The sequence below is a fragment of the Lipotes vexillifer genome, unplaced genomic scaffold, assembly GCF_000442215.2.
Source record: "Lipotes vexillifer unplaced genomic scaffold, Lipotes_vexillifer_v1.1 scaffold68, whole genome shotgun sequence".
Classification (NCBI taxonomy): Eukaryota; Metazoa; Chordata; class Mammalia; order Artiodactyla; family Lipotidae; genus Lipotes; species Lipotes vexillifer.
In genome coordinates, this window is record NW_006791676.1 from 541,614 (window position 1) to 564,956 (window position 23,343).

Below are 23,343 nucleotides of genomic sequence, written 5' to 3' on the forward strand. Positions count from 1 at the left end.
CCCGCCCCCCGCCCCCCACCGCTCCCTCCCTCCTTCCGTCCCCTGCCAGCTCCCCTCACCCCGCCTCCTTCCCGCTCCCCACCCCCAAAGCCTCTCCGCCGCGGCAGTCCGGTGCGAGGCCCCCTCCGGAAGGTGAGGGGAATGGATTGGACTCCGGTGGGGAAAGCGGGTGTCTAGAAGTGGTGCTAATGGGAAGAGATTTCTGGTTTCAAAAGAGGATGCTCTGCCACAAAGAGCGGCTCGCGCGCTGGCCTGGGCTCTAGCCGAGGAGAGATCCCGGGAGAACTCCGGAGCTCGCGGGGAGCGCTCCTCGGAAGACCGGGGTCAACATGCCTGTTCGCAGGGGGCATGTGGCACCACAAAACACATTTTTGGGGACAATCATACGGAAATTTGAAGGGCAAAGTAAGTTCATTTGTTCTCTTCTCTCTCCCTCGCTTTCTGCTTTGATAGTGCACTTGGCGTCCGCCGCTTCCAAGCTGAGGAGACGGCAACTCCGGGGCTCTGTCAAGTTCAGAGGCTGTGAAACCGAGTCAGGAGGTTCGAATGGCAGCTCGAGTGTTCTGCCTGTGATATTAATTTTGATTTACATTTTAGATTATGGTCTCCATTATAGGAGGCAATTTGATCCTCTTCTCCCACTGCTCCATTATCTGCCTTTTGCTACTTAATGCCCTACTCTTCTACTATCTTAGAGGGAACGAACTAGTGTAACATGGGTTTATATTTTGTGGCCGTTTTATTGTAGACTTTCAGAAAGTCAGGAGCAGGGCAGAGCATATTATTGGAACAAGAGAGTGTTAATGGTAGCAGCGATGTAAATGGCTATGCAAACTGTATTTTATTACCTTGGTTAAATTGCAAGGCTGTGGTATGACAGGGATGCTTGCTTTTGCTAGTTTATAGAAGCTAAACTTTGCATTGAATCAATGCAAATCCCAAGCTGGATAATTTGGGAAAAGTAATATCTGATCCGTGTTGATTCCCAAGGCAAACAGTTCATTATTTAAAGAATATTTTTGTCCCTTCATTATCCCCTTAAATTTCCACTAGAAATTTAAAAATTGAAGTGTAATAAGTAAATCACACAAAGACTGAATGCAGAGAAATGTAATATTCTCATATGCACTAATTATGAGGAATAAATGTTATATAAATACATTAATTTTAGATCCTATACTTGTTCATTTATATTTGACATTTTCTTAAAACTACATTAACACACATTTATTTTTGTGCATTATGCAGTTATTTTGGCACTGCATTTAGTGATGGGAGGATATAGTACTTTGTGTTCAAAATAAACTGTGTATCCTGTTTCATATTTTATTTGGGAATAGTAAATATAATTTGTGATCAGAATTACTAAGCCCTTTGTACTAAAATCCCTACTACCATACAAAAATGCAGGGTCCCCCAAAGTAAATGTGAAAATGTGATAACATGATTTTTACTGTGTGTGTGTGTGTGTAAATATTTTTGTCTTCTGGATAATATATATTATGAAAAGGTGAACCTTTGAATTATTAAACTACTAATGTGAAATTATTTTATTGCTAATAGTTTCAGGTTTTTTTTTTTTTTTTTTTAACATGATGTGTGTAGTATGCCTTAGAGAGATAGAGAAAAGCCAAATCCAGGAATAATAACTACTTTAAGAAAGTTGTACTCTAAGGGCCAAGGTTGAAATGAGGAACCTGACAGCTACAGGATACTTCACTGTTTTGGCATCGAAAATACCTTACAATTAAATGGCATTCTGGAACTATCAGTGGGCCAGCTACTTATCTGTGTGTGCATTAGCACCCTTGAGAGTTACAGGGCTTGAGAACTAGACTATTTGGGAAATGATATTCTCAAAATTTGAAGAAAAGCTTCTTAATACTTTTTGTTAAAACTACTTAGGACCATTAATTTCTTATTTAGAGTTTTTTTTTCCTTTTAAAGTCTGGGCAGTTAGCAATTTGGGGAGCACCTGCATTTCAGATCTCCTATTATGCAACAAATTGTTCCAGTGTTTATGAGAATCTTGAGGAGGCTTTTTAAAAGATGCCTTACTATCTTTTTATTACAGATAAAAAATTTATCATTGCAAATGCCAGAGTGCAGAACTGTGCCATCATCTACTGCAACGATGGGTTCTGCGAGATGACTGGTTTCTCCAGGCCAGATGTCATGCAAAAGCCATGCACCTGCGACTTCCTCCATGGGCCCGAGACCAAGAGGCATGATATTGCCCAAATTGCCCAGGCGTTGCTGGGGTCAGAGGAGAGGAAAGTGGAGGTCACCTACTATCACAAAAATGGTAAAGTTTATCCATTTAGGATTCCTTATGTTTTATTCCATTAAAATGAAATTTTGACAGTTGATTACTGAAAGTTCATAGTCAGAGAAGCCCCTAATATTCAATTGGAGATACATGATTTGCTTGTAGTGTTGCAGGATTCAAGAAATGTGGAGACTCTCATTAGTGGTCTAGTAGGGACAATTTCTTTTTTGCATAAGGGTACTCTGTACTCTTCAAAAGTCCAGTAACTTAATGTCACTGAGGACAAAATGCCACAAATCAATCTTACAGTCTTCCCTAAGGAATAACTTAAAAGCCAGTAATTTCCTGGTTGTGTTGATGCGCATTTAGTAGGAGAGAAATAAGATTTTATTTGCTTGAACTTGAAAATATTTCACAAAGTCTTGTAGAAAAATGTATATCTGGAACTAAGACTGTTACTGTTATAGATGTTTCTTGACTCTTCAGCTTTATTTGGTAGGCAACGCCTCTTGTTTCTTTTGATCCTTTTTATATAAGATTAAGGATGATATATAGGAACTTATAAAATTGGTCTAGTAAACCTATGTATATTCAAATAATGAAACCTGTTCATGTATTCAAGATTTGTCCTAAAGTAAGAAATGGAGAAAAGGAACTATGATAGGTAGAATTATTAGTATTCATTTTTATAGCTGCAGCAAAACTGGCATCTGAAACTTAAGGTCATACCTCAACTTCAAGGGCACTCCTCCTTCTTTTAGGCTTGCTATGGGAGCATAAGCATGTTAGACCTGTAATAGTTCTCAAAGAAATGGGCATGCATTCATTATATACATAATATATGTATATTAACTCACATGTACAAATATTCAGATATACCCATTTTAAAGTATATACATTCTCAAATGTGAATGCTTCATGATATCTGACAATTTAGAGCTTAGAGATAAATCAATTAAAAATGCATGTTATCGTTTGTTTTGTTGATATTGCCTTATCATTTTTTAAATTCCATTGATAGAAATCAGTGAGGCAGAGGGGTATCTGGTCAGATTTTTAGGTAACTCTTAAGATTTATAAACAAGTAAATGAGTGATGTGTTATAGCTTATATCATATAATGACTCATCATTTGGTAACATAAATTCTAACAGGGAAAAGGTTTAGCTCTTCCTCTTATTTTCTTATAATTAAATATTTCATGATAGAAAATGTACAACTCTTAATTACTGGATTTTCCTTACATCATCTTAAGTGGGTATGAATAACAAAGTGTGACTGGAACAGGTTTGTATAACTTTGGATTAATCTGGAATGAAATCAGTTATATCATTACCAATCAAAATAGAGATAGGGTTTAAAGTTCTCATTTTCCCCCTACTTTTCAATCAGTAGGGTTGGCATACTAGAAATAGCTTAATTGCTCTGTTGTCTTGAAAGCATTTCTTGGACAGAGGCTCTCACTACTCAAATGCAGTTCATCTTTTTTGTGTGTGTATCTGATGCCAACAGTTGAATGTCTGACATTTTTTCCCATATGAGTATCTATCACGATGTCCCATAGTCTGTATTGTGGTTACTGTAGGGTGTGTTGGTCCTGATGTTTTCTGGTACATTTAAGAATTTTTTCAACTTGTAGAATTTAAGTATAAGATGAATCTGGACTGTATGGATCACTTAGATACTAACTATATTTTTCAGACCATATTTTCAGACAGAAAAGAGTGTTATTTATTAAACTGCAAGTAAAATGGTGATGTTTGGAAGCCTAGTTTAACTTGTACAATGTGACTGTGTAAAATGATCTCAAAACACCTTTAAAAACTGATTTAATGTGGAGTCACAAACATGGATATAAAAATTTCTACAGTAAAAGTGCTGGTACATTGACTAATGCACATCATACCATCAGTGATTTGCTTGGTTAATATGAATTAAAACCTCCTTGTTTTAGACAAGGAATCTTTATTTGGAAGCTTGTTTAGGTGTATAAATATCAACCTTTGGTGATAATTTTGATCCTGTTGCCTTCACTTTCAGTTGTGACTCAATCTACAAGGGCTTGAGTATCCTCAGAGTCAATGACAAATGCTGCCTATTTTGCTTTTATTGATATGGGGAACATGAGGTGAGGGGCCAACTTTTTCTTTTTTTTCCGAAGAAAAATATTAATTTGAATGACCTTTGTAGACTGAGAAGACACAGTTAGACTTACTTGCTCTGAATGTAATAAACTTGTGTTTTTGCTACTAGTTCAGATACCTTGAATAGAATCTTCTGAGTGTATTAGTTTTATTCACATGGCAACTGCAAAATCAGTCAGAGCTTGTGAAGTTCAAATGCTTTGAAAGTCTTCCCTGCCAGCCACTCTACATTTATAAAAGCAGGAAAGGACAAGATCACCAACATTTTCATTGGTTTGTTTCCCAAAGTTCCCTTAATCCTTTATAATTGAGGTCATTTACTTTTGAGAGGTTCTTGGTTTTGTAAGTATATGCAGTAAATGCTTCCTTTATTTATGCTTTGTTTAGCATTTCATTGTAATACGAATCGTGATGCATAAGCACAATGAACAAATTAACAAAAAGTTGAGATATACTGTTTCCACTTTTTCCATTCACTCCCACTGGAGTAACAAAAATATGCCCATGGCATTATTTCTGAAAGCTTGTTATCCAAAGTGACCCAGAGGCTTTATAAGCAGTTTAAACTTTTGATCTATGCAAGGAGTTCACATTGACGTGGTGTATGGTGAGATGCATGATCACCACTGTGAAGCAATGCTTCCTACAATATTCCTTTATGTGATTTTACCGGGTACAGTTGGGCTTGCTGTTTACCAGAATATCAGTTTTTTAAAACCTAGTTATTTGCAGTAGGAATATTTGACAGCCCTTCCTTTGAGGATTCTATTTTACAGCTTAAGTCATTATTGCATAAATCATTCTTGGCAGCTGTGAAATATTGCTTGAGGTGATAAAGCTGTAAATCTTTTGACATAAAACTCTAATTATACAAAACTATAATTACGCTGAAGCTTATATAAGGATGGGCATGTATTTTAATAGCATAATACGTGTACTTTAAAAACACCTTTTAAGCAATAGTGATTGAGAAATAGCAAACTTCAGCTATTAACTAGCTCATAGTTTGGAGATGTTGTTAATAGTAAGGTAACAGAAGAACAATTTAGTTGGTCATCCTTTAATTTATTGCTCATCTGGTTTGGGGTGTGTCATGGAACAGAGCTAGCTAGTTGAAGTTCCATCACATCTAGATATGTGATTTTTATCTTAAATTATCAAGCCACTCTAAACATTTGGAAAAATCAAAGTAAATTTCTCCAAGAGAAATAAAGGTCTTAACTCAGTAGGAAAACAGGACTTAAAATGCATTATTTTTAGAGGTCAGAGTGTTTCTGTATTTTTGCCACTATGCTTTCAGACATAGTGCAATGGCAACTTTTTTTTTTTTTTTTTTTTTTTTTTTAGCAAATCAGAAATGTCCCTATCTTTGTGTTGCTTTTAAAGAACTAAAGGATGAGAAGGGGCTGAGGGAAGTCCTTTTCTGATCCAGTCAGAGACCAGATCCAGACAGGGCACCAGTCATGCTGGGACCAGTACAAAGTTCCAGAGGTATTGTTTGATTCAGCTCAACTCAAAAGAGGTTTTGGTTTGGTAAGATTGAGTCTGCCATCTCTAAAAATTATGAGAAAAGGCCTTATAGAAGAAAATGCTGTGTTGTTAGGAGTAAAGGTGAAGATGCATACCGAGTGCCACCTCTCTCTCAGGTAAGGTCTTAGGCACTAGAGAAACAGTAGGAGGAGATGCAAAGGAGTATCCAACCTTATCTCTGCTTTCAGGATGTTTGAATCATAGAGTGACTAATGTGCATTTCCATCTTCTAAACCCCAAGATGTTTTCTTGAAATTATTTTTAAAGAAAAACACTATATAGACTATGAATTGAAGAAGCTTTTATATAAATGGAGACCAGAATTTAGGGTTAATTACCACTCTTCCTCTGTTCCCCAAATCTAAAATAAACTTGTCCATGTGTATTTCCTCTCACCTTTTGTCACTATACATAATACAAACTTATTAAAGAAGCAGTGTAGGGCTTCCCTGGTGGCGCAGTGGTTGAGAGTCCGCTTGCTGATGCAGGGGACACGGGTTCGTGCCCCGGTCCGGGAAGATCCCATGTGCTGCGGAGCGGCTGGGCCCGTGGGCGATGGCCGCTGAGCCTGCGCATCCGGAGCCTGTGCTCCGCAACGGGAGAGGCCACGACAGTGAGAAGCCCGCGTACTGCAAAAAAAACAAAAAAACAAAAGAAGCAGTGTAGTTTAGTTAAAATTTTAATAGCTCCAAAATAAATTTTATAATAGTTTTATATGTTATATGGCATGCAAATATTCAGCCCTCTTAATTCCTGAATTGTGTAAGTAGAGATGGTAGTCTTTAGAGAAAACTAGAACTATATTTTGTGTGCATGTAATTCAAGCAACAAGAAAGTTTTCCAGGGAGGATCTTGCCTAGAATGTGTTTTGGTGTTCATTTAAACTTTCAGTTTATACATTTTCATGCTCCGTCCAGTAGTATATAGTAACAACAGTAACAAAAACTACATTTTCTTTTACATAACTAAACTTCATAACATTTCATGGACTCTAGTTATTGTATAGAATTTAGATTTGATCAATTGTATGTGTTGATAAAGTAAGAATTCTCAAGAAAATTTTATTTCAGTATTGTCCCAAGTGAAAACAAAATGTCCTAAAACGGTGGGTGGGCTCTGTTCATCAGCCCTTTTCCCCACCACCAGCACCATACCTCTAAACAGGTGTGGTGCTGGAAAGAAGCTGTCTTGTCTGCCAGCTTGTGGAATAACTACTCAGTTACTTTCTCACCCAAGGGGCTTGAGAACAGGGTCAGCTTAGGGCTATAGGCATAGGCTAGACTTAGTGGGAGGAACCGACTTCTCTGGCTTCTACTGGCTTCCAATGTTGTTTTTATTTTTATTTTTTGGCTATAAATAGTCACTAAATCAATTACTGGTGGTCAGCGGTAGAGAGAGTCCTAGGATAATTGATTCGCAGGGAAGTAGCAGTTGGAGTATAAAATGTTAAGACATCAACCTTCATCTGGCCATCTAATCGAGAAACCTCAGGGTCATTTTCTGTTGTTTGCTCTCTGTTCTCCCTAAACCCAGTTGGTCACCAATTCCTTTCAATATTTACATCTGAAATATCTCCTAATGCCAACCCCACGTTTCCATCATTGCCAAGTGCTCTGTTGAAGGCCTCTTCATCCTTCTTCTGGAGGATTGAGGACTGAAGCTTCCCTCCCTTTACAGTTCATTCTCTACAATACCATCAGAGAGCTATTTCTGAAATAAAAATCACATACCACTGATGACTCATCAGAGCCAAAAGTCATTGTAAATGAATTGCATGTACTAAATAATGAGTACAACAATCCCATAAGATATATGCTCTTATTATTATTATTATTATTTTATGAGGAGAACCTTGCACCTGAGAGAGATGAACTCGCCAAATCACACTTAAGTGGTGATGCCCAAGCCCTTAAAAACTTTTCCATATTTTCTGCTCAAAGTACTTAGGTCATGCCTTGGCTTAAAAAGCTATCTTAACTCCCTAAAACTCTCACTGATAAAGTTCTGGACTCTTTAGTATGATACTTGGTGCCTTCAGAGTGGAATTCACTTGGGTTTTTAAATAGGATGTGTTTAGAGGAACTAGCTGGACCCCCAGCTCTGACAGTAAGTAGGTGAACTTGATCAAGTTTACCTTCTTGGTGCCTCAGTTTCCTTTTCTGATATATATTTGGAGAATAACATCTACTTTGTTAGGCTGATTGAATGTTTTATATAGAACAAAGTACATAACATTATTTATAGCATGGTTTCTTGCCCATAATATGTGTTTGATAAATATCAGTTAGTTGAATATCTTGCAACTCCATTTCTCCTACAAATCTTATGTTCCCATAATGCTGGACTGCTCAGAGTTTCTTAAAGAAGCCATGCGCTTATATTTCACCAAGGCTTTGTTCACCCTTCAGAAGTCTTCCTTTACCTATGATAAACACCGCAGAGTCTCTGTGATGGGATTGCATTTCCCTCAGCTTCTTACCCTAAAGAAAGCACTATCATCCTTCCAAAGACAGATCAAAACAAATCTCTGTGATGTTCTTCCTGATGCCCCCACTGCCTGTTCCTGAACATTGACATTCCTCTGTATCTCTACAACCCTTGGTTCTCGACTCCAGGGTAGCACCCCTGGGACGTGCTACATGTCATTATATATTATTGTAGTTAATTTTGAGCTCATTCAAAGAAAATACCAAGTCTTACTAATTTCTATATCCAGAATGTATGGAAGACTACCTGGTATGAACTACGTGCTCAATTAGCATTCACACAAAGAACACAGAGAAGACAAGAAATGGAACCATAGAGCTGGGGAAACAAGAAACAGATTAACATCAGGAGATGTGCAAAGTGTGTTATAGGGAAAGTGTGATGTTTTGATTTTTCTTATTTTCTTATTTTTTTAACATCTTTATTGGAGTATAATTGCTTTACAACGGTGTGTTAGTTTCTGCTGTATAACAAAGTGAATCAGCTATACGTATACATATATCCCCATATCCCCTCCTTCTTGTGTCTGCCTCCCACACTCCCTATCTCACCCCTCTAGGTGGTCACAAAGCACCGAACTGATCTCCCTGTGCTACGCAGCTGCTTCCCACTAGCTATCTATTTTACATTTGGTAGTGTATATATGTCCATGCCACTCTCTCACTTCGTCCCAGCTTACTCTTCCCCCTCCCCGTGTCCTCAAGTCCATTCCATTGGACTACGTCTGCGTCTTCATTCCTGTCCTGCCCCTAGGTTCTTCGGAACCCTTTTTTTTTTTTTTTTTAGATTCCATATATATGTGTTAGCATACGGTATTTGTTTTTCTCTTTCTGACTTACTTCACTCTGTCTGACAGACTCTAGGTCCATCCACCTCACTACAAAAAACTCAATTACGTTTCTTTTTATGGCTGAGTAATATTCCATTGTATATATGTGCCACATCTTCTTTACCCATTCATCTGTCGATGGACACTTAGGTTGCTTCCATGTCCTGACTACTGTAAATAATGCTGCAGTGAACATTGTGGTACATGACTCTTTTTGAATTATGGTTTTCTCAGGGTATATGCCCAGGAGTGGGATTGCTGGGTCGTATGTTAGTTCTATTTTTAGTTTTTAAGGAACCTCTATACTGTTCTCCATGGTGGCTGTATCAGTTTACATTCCCACCAACAGTGCAAGAGGGTTCCCTTTTCTCCACACCCTCTCCAGCATTTATTATTTGTAGATTTTTTGATGATGGCCATTCTGACTGGCGTGATGTGATACCTCATTGTAGTTTTGATTTGCATTTCTCTAATGATTAGTGATGTTGAGCATCCTTTCTTGTGATTGCTGCTAATATGTATATCTTCTTTGGAGAAATGTCTATTTAGGTCTTCTGCCCATTTTTGGATTAGGTTGTTTGTTTTTTTGATATTGAGCTGCATAAGCTGCTTATATATTTTGGAGATTAATCCTTTGTCAGTTGCTTCATTTGCAATATTTTCTCCCATTTTGAGGGTTGTCTTTTCGTCTTGTTTATGGTTTCCTTTGCTGTGCAAAAGCTTTGAAGTTTCATTGGGTCCCATTTGTTTATTTTTGTTTTTATTTCCATTTCTCTAGGAGGTGGGTCAAAAAGGATCTTGCTGTGATTTATGTCATACAGTGTTCTGCCTATGTTTTCCTCTAAGAGTTTTATAGTGTCTGGCCTTACATTTAGGTCTTTAACCCATTTGGAGTTTATTTTTGTGTATGGTGTTAGGGAGTGTTCTGATTTCATTCTTTTACATGTAGCTGTCCAGTTTTCCCAGCACCACTTATTGAAGAGGCTGTCTTTTCTCCATTGTATATTCTTGCCTCCTCTATCAAAGATAAGGTGACCATAGGTGCGTGGGTTTATCTCTGGGCTTTCTATCCTGTTCCATTGATCTATCTTCCTGTTTTTGTGCCAGTACCATACTGTTTTGATTACTGTAGTTTGTAGTATAGTCTGAAGTCAGGGAGCCTGATTCCTCCAGATCCGTTTTTCTTTGTCAAGATTGCTTTGGCTATTCAGGATCTTTTGTGTTTCCATACAAATTGTGCAGTCTTTTGTTCTAGTTCTGGGAAAAATGCCATTGGTAGTTTGATAGGGATTGCATTGAATCTGTATATTGCTTTGGTAGTATAGCATTTTCACTATGTTAATTCTTCCAGTCCAAGAACATGGTATATCTCTCCATCTATTTGTATCGTCTTTAATTTCTTTCATCAGTGTCTTATAGTTTTCTGCATACAGGTCTTTTGTCTCCTTAGGTAGGGTTATTCCTAGGTATTTTATTCTTTATGTTGCAACAGTAAATGGGAGTTTCCTTAATTTCTCTTTCAGATTTTTCATCATTAGTGTATAGGAATGCAAGAGATTTCTGTGCATTAATTTTGTATCCTGCTATTCTACCACATTCATTGATTACCTCTAGTAGTTTTCTGGTGGCATCTTTAGGATTCTCTATGTATAGTATCATGTCATCTGCAAACAGTGACTGTTTTACTTCTTTTCCAGTTTGGATTCCTTTTATTTCTTTTTCTTCTCTGATTGCTGTGGCTAAAATTTCCAAAACTATGTTGAATAATAGTGGTGAGAGTGGGACACCTTGCCTTGTTCCTGATCTTAGAGGAAATGGTTTCAGTTTTTCACCATTGAGAATGATGTTGGCTGTGGGTTTGTCATGTATGGCCTTTATTATGTTGAGGTATGTTCCCTCTATGCCTACTTTCTGGAGAGTTTTTATCATAAATGGGTATTGAATTTTGTTGAAAGCTTTTTCTGCATCTATTGAGATTATCATATGGTTTTTATCCCTCTTTGTTATTATGGTGTACCACATTGTTTGATTTGCGTATATTGAAGAATCTTTGCATTCCTGGGATAAACCCCACTTGATCATGGTGTATGATCCTTTTAATGTGCTGTTGGATTCTGTTTGCTAGTATTTTGTTGAGGATTTTTGCATCTATGTTCATCAGTGATATTGGCCTGTTGTTCTTAGAAACAATTTTCACTTTAATTGTATTAACTGACCTATTTCTTTGCTTAATAAACTAAGGTGTTAAGTAATCTTCATAACCTATAACTATACAGATAACTAGAAATATATTTAATAAAGAGAAGAGCTGGTAACTAGGAATTATAACTAGGAACCAATTATTTGGTGTTCACTTGCCACCAGATCAAAATGTTGCTCACTAGTGTCTCCAGTAATCTCTGTAATAGCCAGACACAAAGTTCTCTTGTGACTTGAATTCATTGCTGTGTTTGACACAGTTACCCCACTGACTATACAAGTTACGTAGTATTGGCATTTTATATCTAGTAGACCATCTCATCCCTTTCTGTTTCCCTCGAGAATTCTTAATTGGTAGTGAAGCTTGATCTCAGGGTCACTCAATAATGAGTGTTAAATCTACAATGATAAAGTTAGCTTATTAAAAACAATACAAATAATAATTATTATTATTGTCAAATGAACGTTTTCTCTCTCTTTACTGTGCTGTCTACATTTAGCAAAATTGTAGAACTACCAAGAAGCAATGGAATCAGGCAGTAGTAAGGCATTAATCACCATAGTGAGGAAATTTGTCCTATTAACTGAACAATTAAGAAGGTCAAATTACCACTTGTCACAGATGCGTTACAAGAAAACCGAGCACCAGGCTTCTATCACCATGACTGAACATTTCATATCTTCCTCTTGCTTCTTCAATTTGTATGAAATATCTAATTAAGAAAATCAAAGTACTCTTTCTGTAGACAGTTAAATTGTTGTTGAGGCAGTCCCACACCCTCTGCTCAGTTACGTGGATCTGTGTGTGTACGAGCTCTCCTTTTTGTGGTTTCCACTGTTTTGTGGAGTGTCTCGTGCTACTTTTTACTTCTAAAAAGGGTAAAATAGCCTTAGCTGGTGCTTGGTGGATAAGAATTGGGGAGAAGGACTGAGAGAGGACTGGGGTGTATTTTCGACCTTAGTCCCGCTCAGTTTCTAAAATAACCTCAAACTGGACTGCACTGGTGGGCAGGGCTGTCCGAGCCATGCTGCTTTGGTTCACCTGCTTTTTCCTCCAGGACAACCAGTCAGAAGACATTGTTACAGCAGGTGGAATCTCACCATTGCTGGTTTTGTTGTCTCCATTTTTCCTTCTTTCCTGAGAATCATTAGGAGTGTTTCTATTGTCGTTCACTGTTTTGATAGGACATTAATTCTTGCATGTTGTTTGAAATACCGTTTTGAGAAAAATGTAATAACTGCATGGGTTCATGACAACTTAAAATGACTATCTCTTCTCATACTGACCTCTGTGTTCCAAACACCCTTCTTAATTCTATTCAGTGAAATCTGTTTTAATTACTCAAGATGATGGGCATGATGACAAAAATTGAAGTACAAAATTGGTGGTGGTTTCATAATCAATTTCTCAAAGATCAAGTAAAGAACAAAATCTAGGAAAAACTAAATAAGGTATTTATATGTAAAAAAAAAAAACCTTTTTGTGTTAGAAAAGATCGCCTATTGAAATCACAGCCCTAAGGGCTTTGAATATACTAATTAAGACTGCATTAATTCAGTAAATGCGGGCTTCCCTGGTGGTGCAGTGGTTGAGAGTCCGCCTGCCGATGCAGAGGACACGGGTTCGTGCCCCGGTCTGGGAAGATCCCACATGCCGCGGAGCGGCTGGGCCCGTGAGCTATGCCCGCTGAGCCTGCACGTCCGGAGCCTGTGCCTCGCAACGGGAGAGGCCACAACAGTGAGAGGCCCGCATACCGCAAAAAAAAAAAAAAAAAAATTCAGTAAATGCAACATGCAACATTATATGTTGTGTGACTAATTTTTAAACACGTTCCCATTTACTTCTCTTAGCTAAATTAGTTAAATTTTCTTCCAGTTTTGCTAAAAATTTCCATGTACACCATCCATTTTCTTTAATCGTGTTAATCAGTTAATGTTTAGCTACACATTTATTTAGGTCTTTTATATACATGGTTGTGCACTCTGGGTTTTAATTCTTCTGGTTGTAGTTCATGAACCGTAGTCCCCCACCCAATATAGATCTTTTCCCAAAGAATTAATGTTAATTGAGTTCCAATTCTGTACAGGCTCTTTATATAAATTACTTTATCTGATTTTCATGACAGCTTTGGGAGTAGACATTATCCCACTTTACAGATTAACATGAAGTTCAGAGTAAAGTGCTGATGATCACAGGGCAAAGTGGAGATGAGGTTTAAAATCTAGATTTGTCTATGCTTGCAAACTTTGTTGCCTCCAAATGATACACTTTTTAAACCTTACTATACCCCATCCTATATGTCCTGATTCTAGTTATTAATCATAAATTCTTATTGATTGTTTGAGGTGTGAATCTGATTAATTTAATTTGCACCAAAGGGTGAATGAATGAAGCAAGCTTTATCCTAGGTATTTTGTCTTTTAAACAGGACGATCATTCAAAATGAATCTCTGTTTGGCAGGATGTTTGATTTCAGTAGGTTGATGATAGCTGGTGTGTGCCTGTAATGTTTGCATTATTATTAATGGCACTCTTTTTTACTCTTAAATATGTCTCTGTTTTGGACTGTCAGCTTAGGCTTGGGGGACATTTTTACTTAAGGCCCCCTCAGCTACTATGTATCTATTTCCTTATCCAGGAAATCCAGAAGAAAATGCATGGGGTAGTGTGATTCAAGAGCAGAAGCCCTAATGTATTCTTATCCTCTCTCCTTCCTACAACAAGATTTTATTTCCTGGCAAAATTATGTGATTTAACAAAATTCACCAAAATTCACCGAAGTATTTAAAAGGGAAATCTAATTTACCGGTATGAAGAGGGTTTGGTTTATTTAAAACATATCCAACTTTTTTCATCTTGGGCCAAATGTCAGACTCAGTTCGTGCTACACACCCTACGACCTTGTGCCTTCTAGCTCCTCCCAGAGCCTGCCATTCTCTCCTTTACATGATCTCTAAATTTCTCAGGCAACCTTGTCCACAGTTCCTAACATTTTTTCCCCTTGTCTCTACAAGAACACCTATGAAATTTTCTTGTAATAATTTGTTTCTATGTCTGTCTCTTCCACTCGAAGTTAAACTCTCTGAAGGGACTTATCAACGCACTTATTTTGAAAAGGGAGGAAATGGAAGGAGAGCAAAAAATTAATTTAAAAGAACCCAGGAATACACCTGTTGATTGATGAAAATGTCAGGTAGCACATTCTAGAGAAATCTCACTCATTCAACATCCTGTGCTTAGATATATGGGTGTTGTAAAAATTAACAACTTATGTTGTTTATTAGTTGAGTAATTTAACTTGCTGCTATGTGGCTTGTATCTTATGAAGCAATTTGTTCTAGTACTCAATAACCTGTAGCTTTTTCTAAAAAGACATAACAACTAATCAACCTTCTTCAGTTCACCTAGAAGGAGAGAGGTGAATGGTTAGGACAGTCCATATAGATCCTTAATGTCTACACAGTCAGCTGATTCTGGTGGGGCAACCACAGGTCAATAAAAGGGAGAATATGTCTACATGTTCTTATAATAATGTATGCAAATTTGCAAGCCATCCTAGCTGTCCCTGGATCTTCTTAGTTGAATACACGTGATCAAATACTCATAAAACCTTGCAATTATTCTGATGTCTTTTTCTGCTGTGTTTCTCCACACACTGAATACAGTCTCGAACTTCCATGTGTCTCCAAACACATTTAATTCTTTTGCCCCAACTCTGAGTCATGGATTGAGCTTGTAAGGCCTGTATGGTATCAGCAGACACATCCTGATACAGGATTTCACCACCTCAGCAAGGACTTCATGTCTACTCTCTCTCAATGTGGTGTAAGTCGACTGTCAAAAAATTAGAAAATAAGAGAATAGATAGAAAACAAAACACCTATAATCTTGAACCTAAGAGATAGCCACTGTTAAAATGATGGCATGTATTGTCTATAAATTTTTCTACCAAAGACACATACACTCACATATGCACACACACCCACTTCTGTTTTATATGATCAGGATAGCATTATATATACCAAACTCTAGCCTGTTTTCCTCACTGAAAACTTTATCCTGAATGTGTATTTATTTTAATGATTGTATAATCTTTATAACATGTCCAGTCCATAAATTATTTTAATATTCACAAAGTATTGCATTGAAGGAAAGAGCATATTACCAACAATACCCTATTATTGAACACTACCATTTCCAGCTCTTCACAATTGTAAAAACATACTAATTTTTTTTTACCCAGTATAATTGCTGGGTAAAACAGTATGTTTACCTAAAAACCTTTGGTACCTCCTGTCAAATTATATTCCACTTAATTGCACATTTTCTGTGCATAATAAAATTGGTATTCTTTTTAATTTTTGTTGACCAATAAAAGTAGTATCTTATTGTCTGATCACTGAGTTTAACCCCAAATCGTTATTGAAAAATGTGTAAAAAATATTTAGAGCTAACAGTGCTCAATATTGCCGAACCTATGGAGCTATGGGACTGTCCTGTCTAGGTGCCCCTGCCCACACCAGGGTCCGTCTTCCAGAAACTGCTTTTCACATTCATATTTTCATTTCAGTAATTTGCTGGCAGTTTTCCAAGTCTTGGATTCAGAAACTAGTACCAATTTTTGACTATTTAACAGTGTTCCTTGAATTTTTTCTCCTTTCTATTTAGAATGAGTTGGATTTTAAGTTATTTTCAGTATTGCTTATTATCTATGAAAATTATGATGAAAAGCTTGATTAGTGAAAAGTTTTTATTCAATAACTTGCATATGAATATATCTACATATACATAAATATATTCAAATTTTTGTAGTTTTGTTTAGATTCAAGTGATAGGCATGAAAGGTAATAAATTCATAATAAATAAAACTCTTAGCTAGGATACCATGTAACAGAAATGAAATATACTTATAATCATAAGTGGTATCAATTACTCAAAATTACACGATAATGTGTGAGGAAATATACAGGCAACAGAAACTCAACATAGTATTAGATAAGCTGCTAACTCTATCCCAGTATAATACTACCGAAGTGACTGCAGAGAAAGATCGCTCTCTTCCTAGGTTGCAGAGGAACTTAATCAAGACATGCAGAGCTCAGGTAGTCTCATCTTTCTAGCTGTGACTCAGTTCTCGGGTCTTCCCTCCAGGTGTTCTTCGTAATGAATATCACTTAACCAAGACTCAGTAGGATATATAGATTCCTAAACTGCTATTTTCAGAATTTGCTCCCTGAATGAAGCACTACACAAAAATGCCACTAATCATACACAACCCCAGCTGTCCTGTGTTGGTTTCTATTCAGTTCTCATTCTATAATTGCAGGACTTGTTTCTTTGCGCAGTTCATGTTTCTAGAGTTGAGCAGAAGGTGTCCTACTGAAATTTCACACCCCCCAACATTCATTATTTTAAATATATTCAGAACAATGTGAGTATAGTGCAAGTTACACAACATTTGTTTTAATTATGGGCTCCTTCGAGGATGCCAATAACTTCAATGATGAATTTCCCTCTGGAGCATAATTAATTTAAAAGAGTTCTGTTAGTACTTTTTATTATTAATCTAAATTTTTTGAAAATGTGAGGGATAGTGATTGTGCTCTCTAAATCTTTACCAAGTGAGAATTTTATAATATTCTTGCTTTTTCTTCAATAATAGAAAATAGAGCTAAATGTCTGGTTGAACTACAGTTCAGCTATAGAAATGAAAATTAATCTCGAGTGTAAACAAATAGGCAAGAGTAATTTCATAAGTACTTCCTATGTGGCATTTGAAAAATCACTAGTAACAATAAAAAATTTTTTTTCAGAAGAGAGGGCTTACAAATTTTAGCTTGAATATCTGAGGTTATAGAATTAAAATATTAAAATATAAAAAATGAAGGTGAAGCCGACCTTCTAATTATTTTAGCTGAATGTTGAAATACCCAGAAAAAACAAACAAGAAATTCCAGGCATTTTCTTTTCATTCCGGCAGAAGTAATACGTGCTAACTTCTGTTAAAGATTCCAAGAAATATGCACTAAAAAAAGCAGAAAACTTTTTTTGAAGTAATGAGATTATAATATAACCAGGCAGGGCCTTCTTGCTCCCAATTCCATCGTTCCAGAATTGGAATAATCACCCCCTCCCTATCCCTACACCCAGTTTATCTATAACTCAAGTGAAAAATCAGATCCTGGAATTTTTTCTTTTTGGTGATTTTAGTTTATTTATATCTGTGTACACTGGTATCTTGCTAATGAGTTCAAAGCCTGGGCTTGCAAAATTATCGATGGTAACTTATATGTTATTCTATAACTGGGATGAATAAAGTAGTGGAGTGTGGTATGAACACTTCAACTGATATTAATAGTAACTATCATTCACTGAGCACTTACAGTGTGCCAGTACTCTTCTGAAATCTCATTTTTTCCTAATCCTCACAACATCTTATGAAGTAGGTATTTGATTATTCCCATTTTCCAGATTGAAAAGCTGAAGTCAATAAGCTTTCTCAAGGCTACACAAGTAGCATATAACAAAGCTGTGATTTAAGTGTAGGTTGTCTTCTTTCAGAACCTGAGCCCTCAGAACTCTACCACCTCAAACCCCTCCTGTCCATGTAGGGTCTCTAAAACACAGTGCACCCATATTTGACATAGAGTCACCTTCCATCTTGATAGAAAAATGTAAATTGTTTCTGGATTTTAAACATTTAAATGTTTTAAATTTGGAGGCTCCTAATCTTCTCTCAAATGCATTTAGACAAACACTTCTGGTGTTTCAGAAATACTTTAAATTCACCTCTCTTTGCCCATTGCCTAAAGTAGCTACTCAACAAATAATTTCTTTAAATAAATAAATGAATGAATTAAACTTGGGGCAAACTCTCTGAACATTTGATCTGTCGGTTAATTCTTCAATAATGTGGAAGTTGTCTCCTGCCTATTTGAAACAGATGATAAAGAAGGAGCATAGCATAGTGGCTAAGGTCATGGACTCTGTAGTCAGGTGCTTGGGTCTAAATCCTGAAATATTCATCGTGTGATCTGCAAGTTACCTAATTGCCCTGTCCTCAACTTCATCATCAGTGAAATGGGGACTATGATAATAATAGGACCTATCTTACAGGGATTTATGAGGACTAAAAGTGGCTATATTTGTAAAAGCACTTACAAAAGCTCTTGGTACCTCGTAAGTGCAATGTGTGTGTTAACAAATAAAATGATATGAACATTTAAAAAATGTGAAAAGGAATTGGGTTAAAAATACATATTAAGTTGATATTCTTACTGAGTGTTGTGCTCAAAAGGAAATTTGGAACTGCATGTGTGACTGAGTAAAAAATGTGAACCAAATTTTGATGTCGGTAGGTAAAAGAATGTATCAGCGGTATATCTTGAAAATTTAAAATGTGAAATTCTGGGGACTTTAGTCTGGTGATTATGGCCTCAATCAAATTCTGTATAATTTAATTTATTTTTAGACCTATTTTGAAATGCTGAAACTCGTTTTGTTTTAGGTGTGGTTGCCCTGAAAATGTCAGCAGTCTGAGCAACTTGGGCTTTTACAGTTTTTCTCTGCACAGCTATCTTTCAGCAACACTGCACCAGTTCCAGAATGGTATTCCAGAAACCAATGTATTTTGAAAGCAGTAGTTCCTCAAGTCATAGTGAGGTGTAAACTCAGTTTACCCCTCTTCCTCCCAGGATTTACTGGGAATCAAGATAAATCTTGTTTAAAACAAAGATGTGGAATTAATTGAAACCTGTTGACTTGGAGAAAATATGTAGATATAAATACTCAAATATAGGCACCATAGCTAAAGTGACCATATAATTTGTAATCCAAAGAAGGATTCTTTTTAACATAAAAGGGAAAGTTATTAATAATTATAACAGGAGAACAGAAAAATCCAGTACTGTCCAGACAAATTGAATGTATGAATACTCTAAATACAACCTATATTTGGCCCTGTGTATCAGAGTCTTCAAAACGTAATCCATTCTATAGTACAGATTTATCTTTAACAATTTTTAGGTTCCTGAAACTAGTGAGTTTAAAAATGTAGCCACTCATTCCTGTGATGCCTAAAATGCTTACTGTGTAGACAAAGGCAGTATCTTGCAATCTGGAGAAATGAGTCAGAATTCTTCTAAAGAATATATTGCACCTGCTGACCTCTTTGAAATAAGGCTACAAATGACTCTCTATAAATACCATGTTGAAGTTTCTTAGCAAAGGAATTAACCTTAACCACTTTGTGAGCCACAGTGAGTCATGAGAGCAGAATGGACTAAAGGTAAAGAGACTGAGTTCCTTGTTGAATGCCAACAGTTCTTTATAGGATATCTTTGACTCTCAAAGATCTTATAAAGGATCTTTATCTTTGAATCTGTTAAAGCATGTGTGTGCACAGGGCGTGTGCACAGCCATCTTTTTTTCCAGCTTCTCTGTTAGGCTTTAGTCATATGTGTTTGTCTATTTGTAATCCCGTGATAAAATTAGCCTTGCGTTGGGGGTAAAATTAATTGTCTAGAGGATTAAGTAGGAAGGACAACTCCAGAAAAGTTGGGACAGACAGCATTAAGCATAGAGTTATCAACATTCTCATAAAAACAATTTAAAAGGTAATTAGTTAATTCAGATTTTCAATACGAAGTGAACTTATTCATTCTCATGAATTTAAATGAAAATTGATCTCTCCGAATTTGAGGATAAAGTGCAAGTATCAGAAAATCAAAATTAAGGAGTGAGAGATTTTTTTTCAGAGGAAAGTTAGATGAAGGTGGTACAGCTGGTATTCTCATATTGTTTGTATTTTTCCAGATCCAGTACAAACATAAAGGAAATCATCTTTGTCTGTTAAAATTGAGTTTGTAAACAAATTTAGCTTTTGCAGTGCTACAATTAGAAAAGAATAAAAAGCCGATGAATAACAGTAATCATAAAAATCCTTCTTCCCTTCTAGATCCAACTAATTATTCCTTTTAAATTACCACTGGTTGTTGAGATCATTGCCCATGATAAAACATCACCAGAAGGGTGTGGGAAAAATATGGAGGCATGAGAAATTATACCCTCCACACTCAGCTGTCTCTTTTCCTTTTGACTTACGGTGTCCCATTCACTTTACAACTGCTAAATAAAAGTTCATAGAATAAAGAAGTACCTGAATAAACATATAGAAGAACTTATGTGATATGTGGAAATAGAAGTTGTATTATTGTGCGTGGTTATGTTTTTTCACTGAAAATGTGTCCTTCCCCTTTTAGTAAACTAGTATGGAAAAAAAAAAACCACAGGCTGTCAATCAGTATTATTGTCAATTTGACCTTAATGAAAAGTTAGTTATAGAAAAGAGCAGCATATGATACTCTTAGTTAAGGAACGATTTCTTCTAGTCCCTTACCCTGCATTATTCCTCAACTCCTTATTCTAGAGAAACATTGTCCTGCCTCCAAACAAAGAATAATGAACTAGACAGGGTAGAAATCTTTGGCAGTTCAAAAGCTCAAAATTTACTACTGTCTTTCAAGTACAACAAAATTAGCATTATTCTTGCAAATTTACGGGAAAGATTGATCCATATGTCTAAGTCTACTATTATCACTTTAATTAAAAGTTTTACTTTGAAAAATATTCAGACCTACAGAAGAATTGCAAAAATGTTCTTTTTTTATAAATTTAGTTATTTTTGGCTGCATTGGGCCTTCATTGCTGCGTGCGGGCTTTCTCTAGTTGCGGCGAGAGGGGGCTACTCTTCATTGTGGTGCACAGGCTTCTCATCGTGGTGGCTTCTCTTGTTGCGGAGCATGGGCTCTAGGCACGCGGGCTCAGTAGTTGTGGCTCACGGGCTCTAGAGCGCAGGCTCAGTAGTTGTGGCGCACGGGCTTAGTTGCTCTGCAGCATGTGGGATCTTCCTGGACCAGGGATCGATCCCGTGTCCCCTGCATTGGCAGGCAGATTCTTAACCGCTGTGCCACCGGGGAAGCCTGCAGAGATATTATAATGAACTCTCACACTACCTTGATATAGATTAACCTATTTTACAAGTTGCCACATTTGCTTTATCTCTGTATATATTTTCTGTATAATATATATACACATTGTTATTTTACGTCTATTTACTTATTTTGCTAAGCCATTTGAAAATTATTTGCACAGTTCACGACCCTTCATCCTTAAGTACTTCGATGTTTTATTCATTAATAATAAGGAAACTCATTTATGTATTATAGCTACAGCTTAATTATCAAATTCAGGAAATTTTACATTGATCCAGTACTATTATCTAAACACCCTATCTTCAAATTTTGCCAGTTGTCCCAATATTGTCCTTTAGCTAATTAGTTTTTAACATTTCAGGATTTAAACCAGTATCATACATTGCAGTTTGTTGTAAGGTCTCTTTAGTCTCCTTTTTTAAAAAATTTTTTTTTTGAAGTGTAGTTGATTTACAATGTTGTGTTAATTTCTGCTGTACAGCAAAGTGATTCAGTCACACATATACATATATACATAAACATTTTTAATATCCTTTTCCATTATGGTTCATCATAGGATATTGAATATAGTTCTCTGTGTGTACAGTAGGACATTGTTGTTTATCCATTCTATATATAATAGCTTACATCTGCTAACCCTAACCTCCCACTCCATCTTTAGTCTCCTTTAATTTGAATCACTTCCTCAGCCTTTCTTGTCTTTATGATATTGATATTCTTTAAAGGTATAAGCTCACTGTTTTGCAGGATGTTTAGTTTGGGTTTGTTTGATGAATCCTCATAACTTGATTCAAGTTGTAGATTTTTGTCATATATAATACATAAGTTATGCTGTATCCTTTTCAAAATTGCCAGAAATACCTAATGTCAGTTTGTCCTATTATTGGTGATGTTAACTTTGATCAGTTGTCATGCCATTTTTTCACATGGTTTGATCAAAAATTGGAAAATGAAATTTAAAAATACCCTTAAGATCAGCATTGATAGAATAAATTTAACAAAAATGTTCAAGACATCTAAAGGAAAATAATCACATATTATTAAGAGAAGTTATGGAGCAAATAAGTAAATGGAGAGATGTTCCATGTTCATGAATCGAAAGTCTCAATATTGTAAAGATGTCCAGGCTTCCCAAGTTGACCTGCAATCCTAACCAAAATTATAGCAAATTTTTTAGTATAAAGTAACAGGCTGATTCAGAAATTTATATGAAAATGCAAAGGATATAGACACCCCCCCAAAAAAAATCACCGTAAAGAACAAAGTTGGAGAACTCTAACCCCCTGATTTTAGGAATTACTTTAAAGCTACAGTAATCATGACAAGGGGAATTGGCATACATATAGATAAATAGATCGATGGAACAGAATAGTTCATAAATAGATCCTCACATATATAGTTAACTGATTTTTGATAAAGGCACAGGCAATTCAATTGGGGAAAGATGAGTCATTTCAACAAATGAGCCAAATTAACTGCAAAAATATATGGGAATAAGTGGGCCTTGACTCTTACCTTATACTTTGCACAAAAATTAATTTGATATGGTTTGTAGACCTAAACATAAAAGTTAAAATTATAAATTTTCTAGAAATACCCTCCCCCCAAATCTTTGTAACTTTCACTGGGCAAAGATTTCTAAGAAAGTATACAAAAGGCACTACCCATAAGAATGAAAATGACGAATTGGACAATCATCAAAATTAAAAACTTATGTAGTACTTCAGAAATTCCACAAAGGACGTGAAAATTGACAGACTGGGAGAAAATATTAGCAATGCATTTATTTGACTAAGGAATTATTTTCTATATATGTGTGTAGATATAACATATAACAAATATATGTATGTGTCTATAAATCAGTAATAAAAAGATAAATGATCCAAATAAAAA

At 36.1% G+C, this 23,343-nt stretch overlaps 1 protein-coding gene across 1 annotated transcript in view; it reads left to right on the plus strand.

Moving 5' to 3' along the window:
- Nucleotides 1–100: 100 nt before the first annotated feature.
- The window catches only part of KCNH7 (potassium voltage-gated channel subfamily H member 7), a 457,793-nt gene continuing 434,550 nt past the window's right edge, over nucleotides 101–23,343 (plus strand). The window contains exons 1-2 of the mRNA XM_007464485.1: nucleotides 101–405; nucleotides 2,075–2,305. Of these exons, the coding sequence (XP_007464547.1) occupies nucleotides 330–405; nucleotides 2,075–2,305 (307 nt within the window). The 5' untranslated portion in view covers nucleotides 101–329. The remainder of the gene's footprint in view (nucleotides 406–2,074; nucleotides 2,306–23,343) is intronic.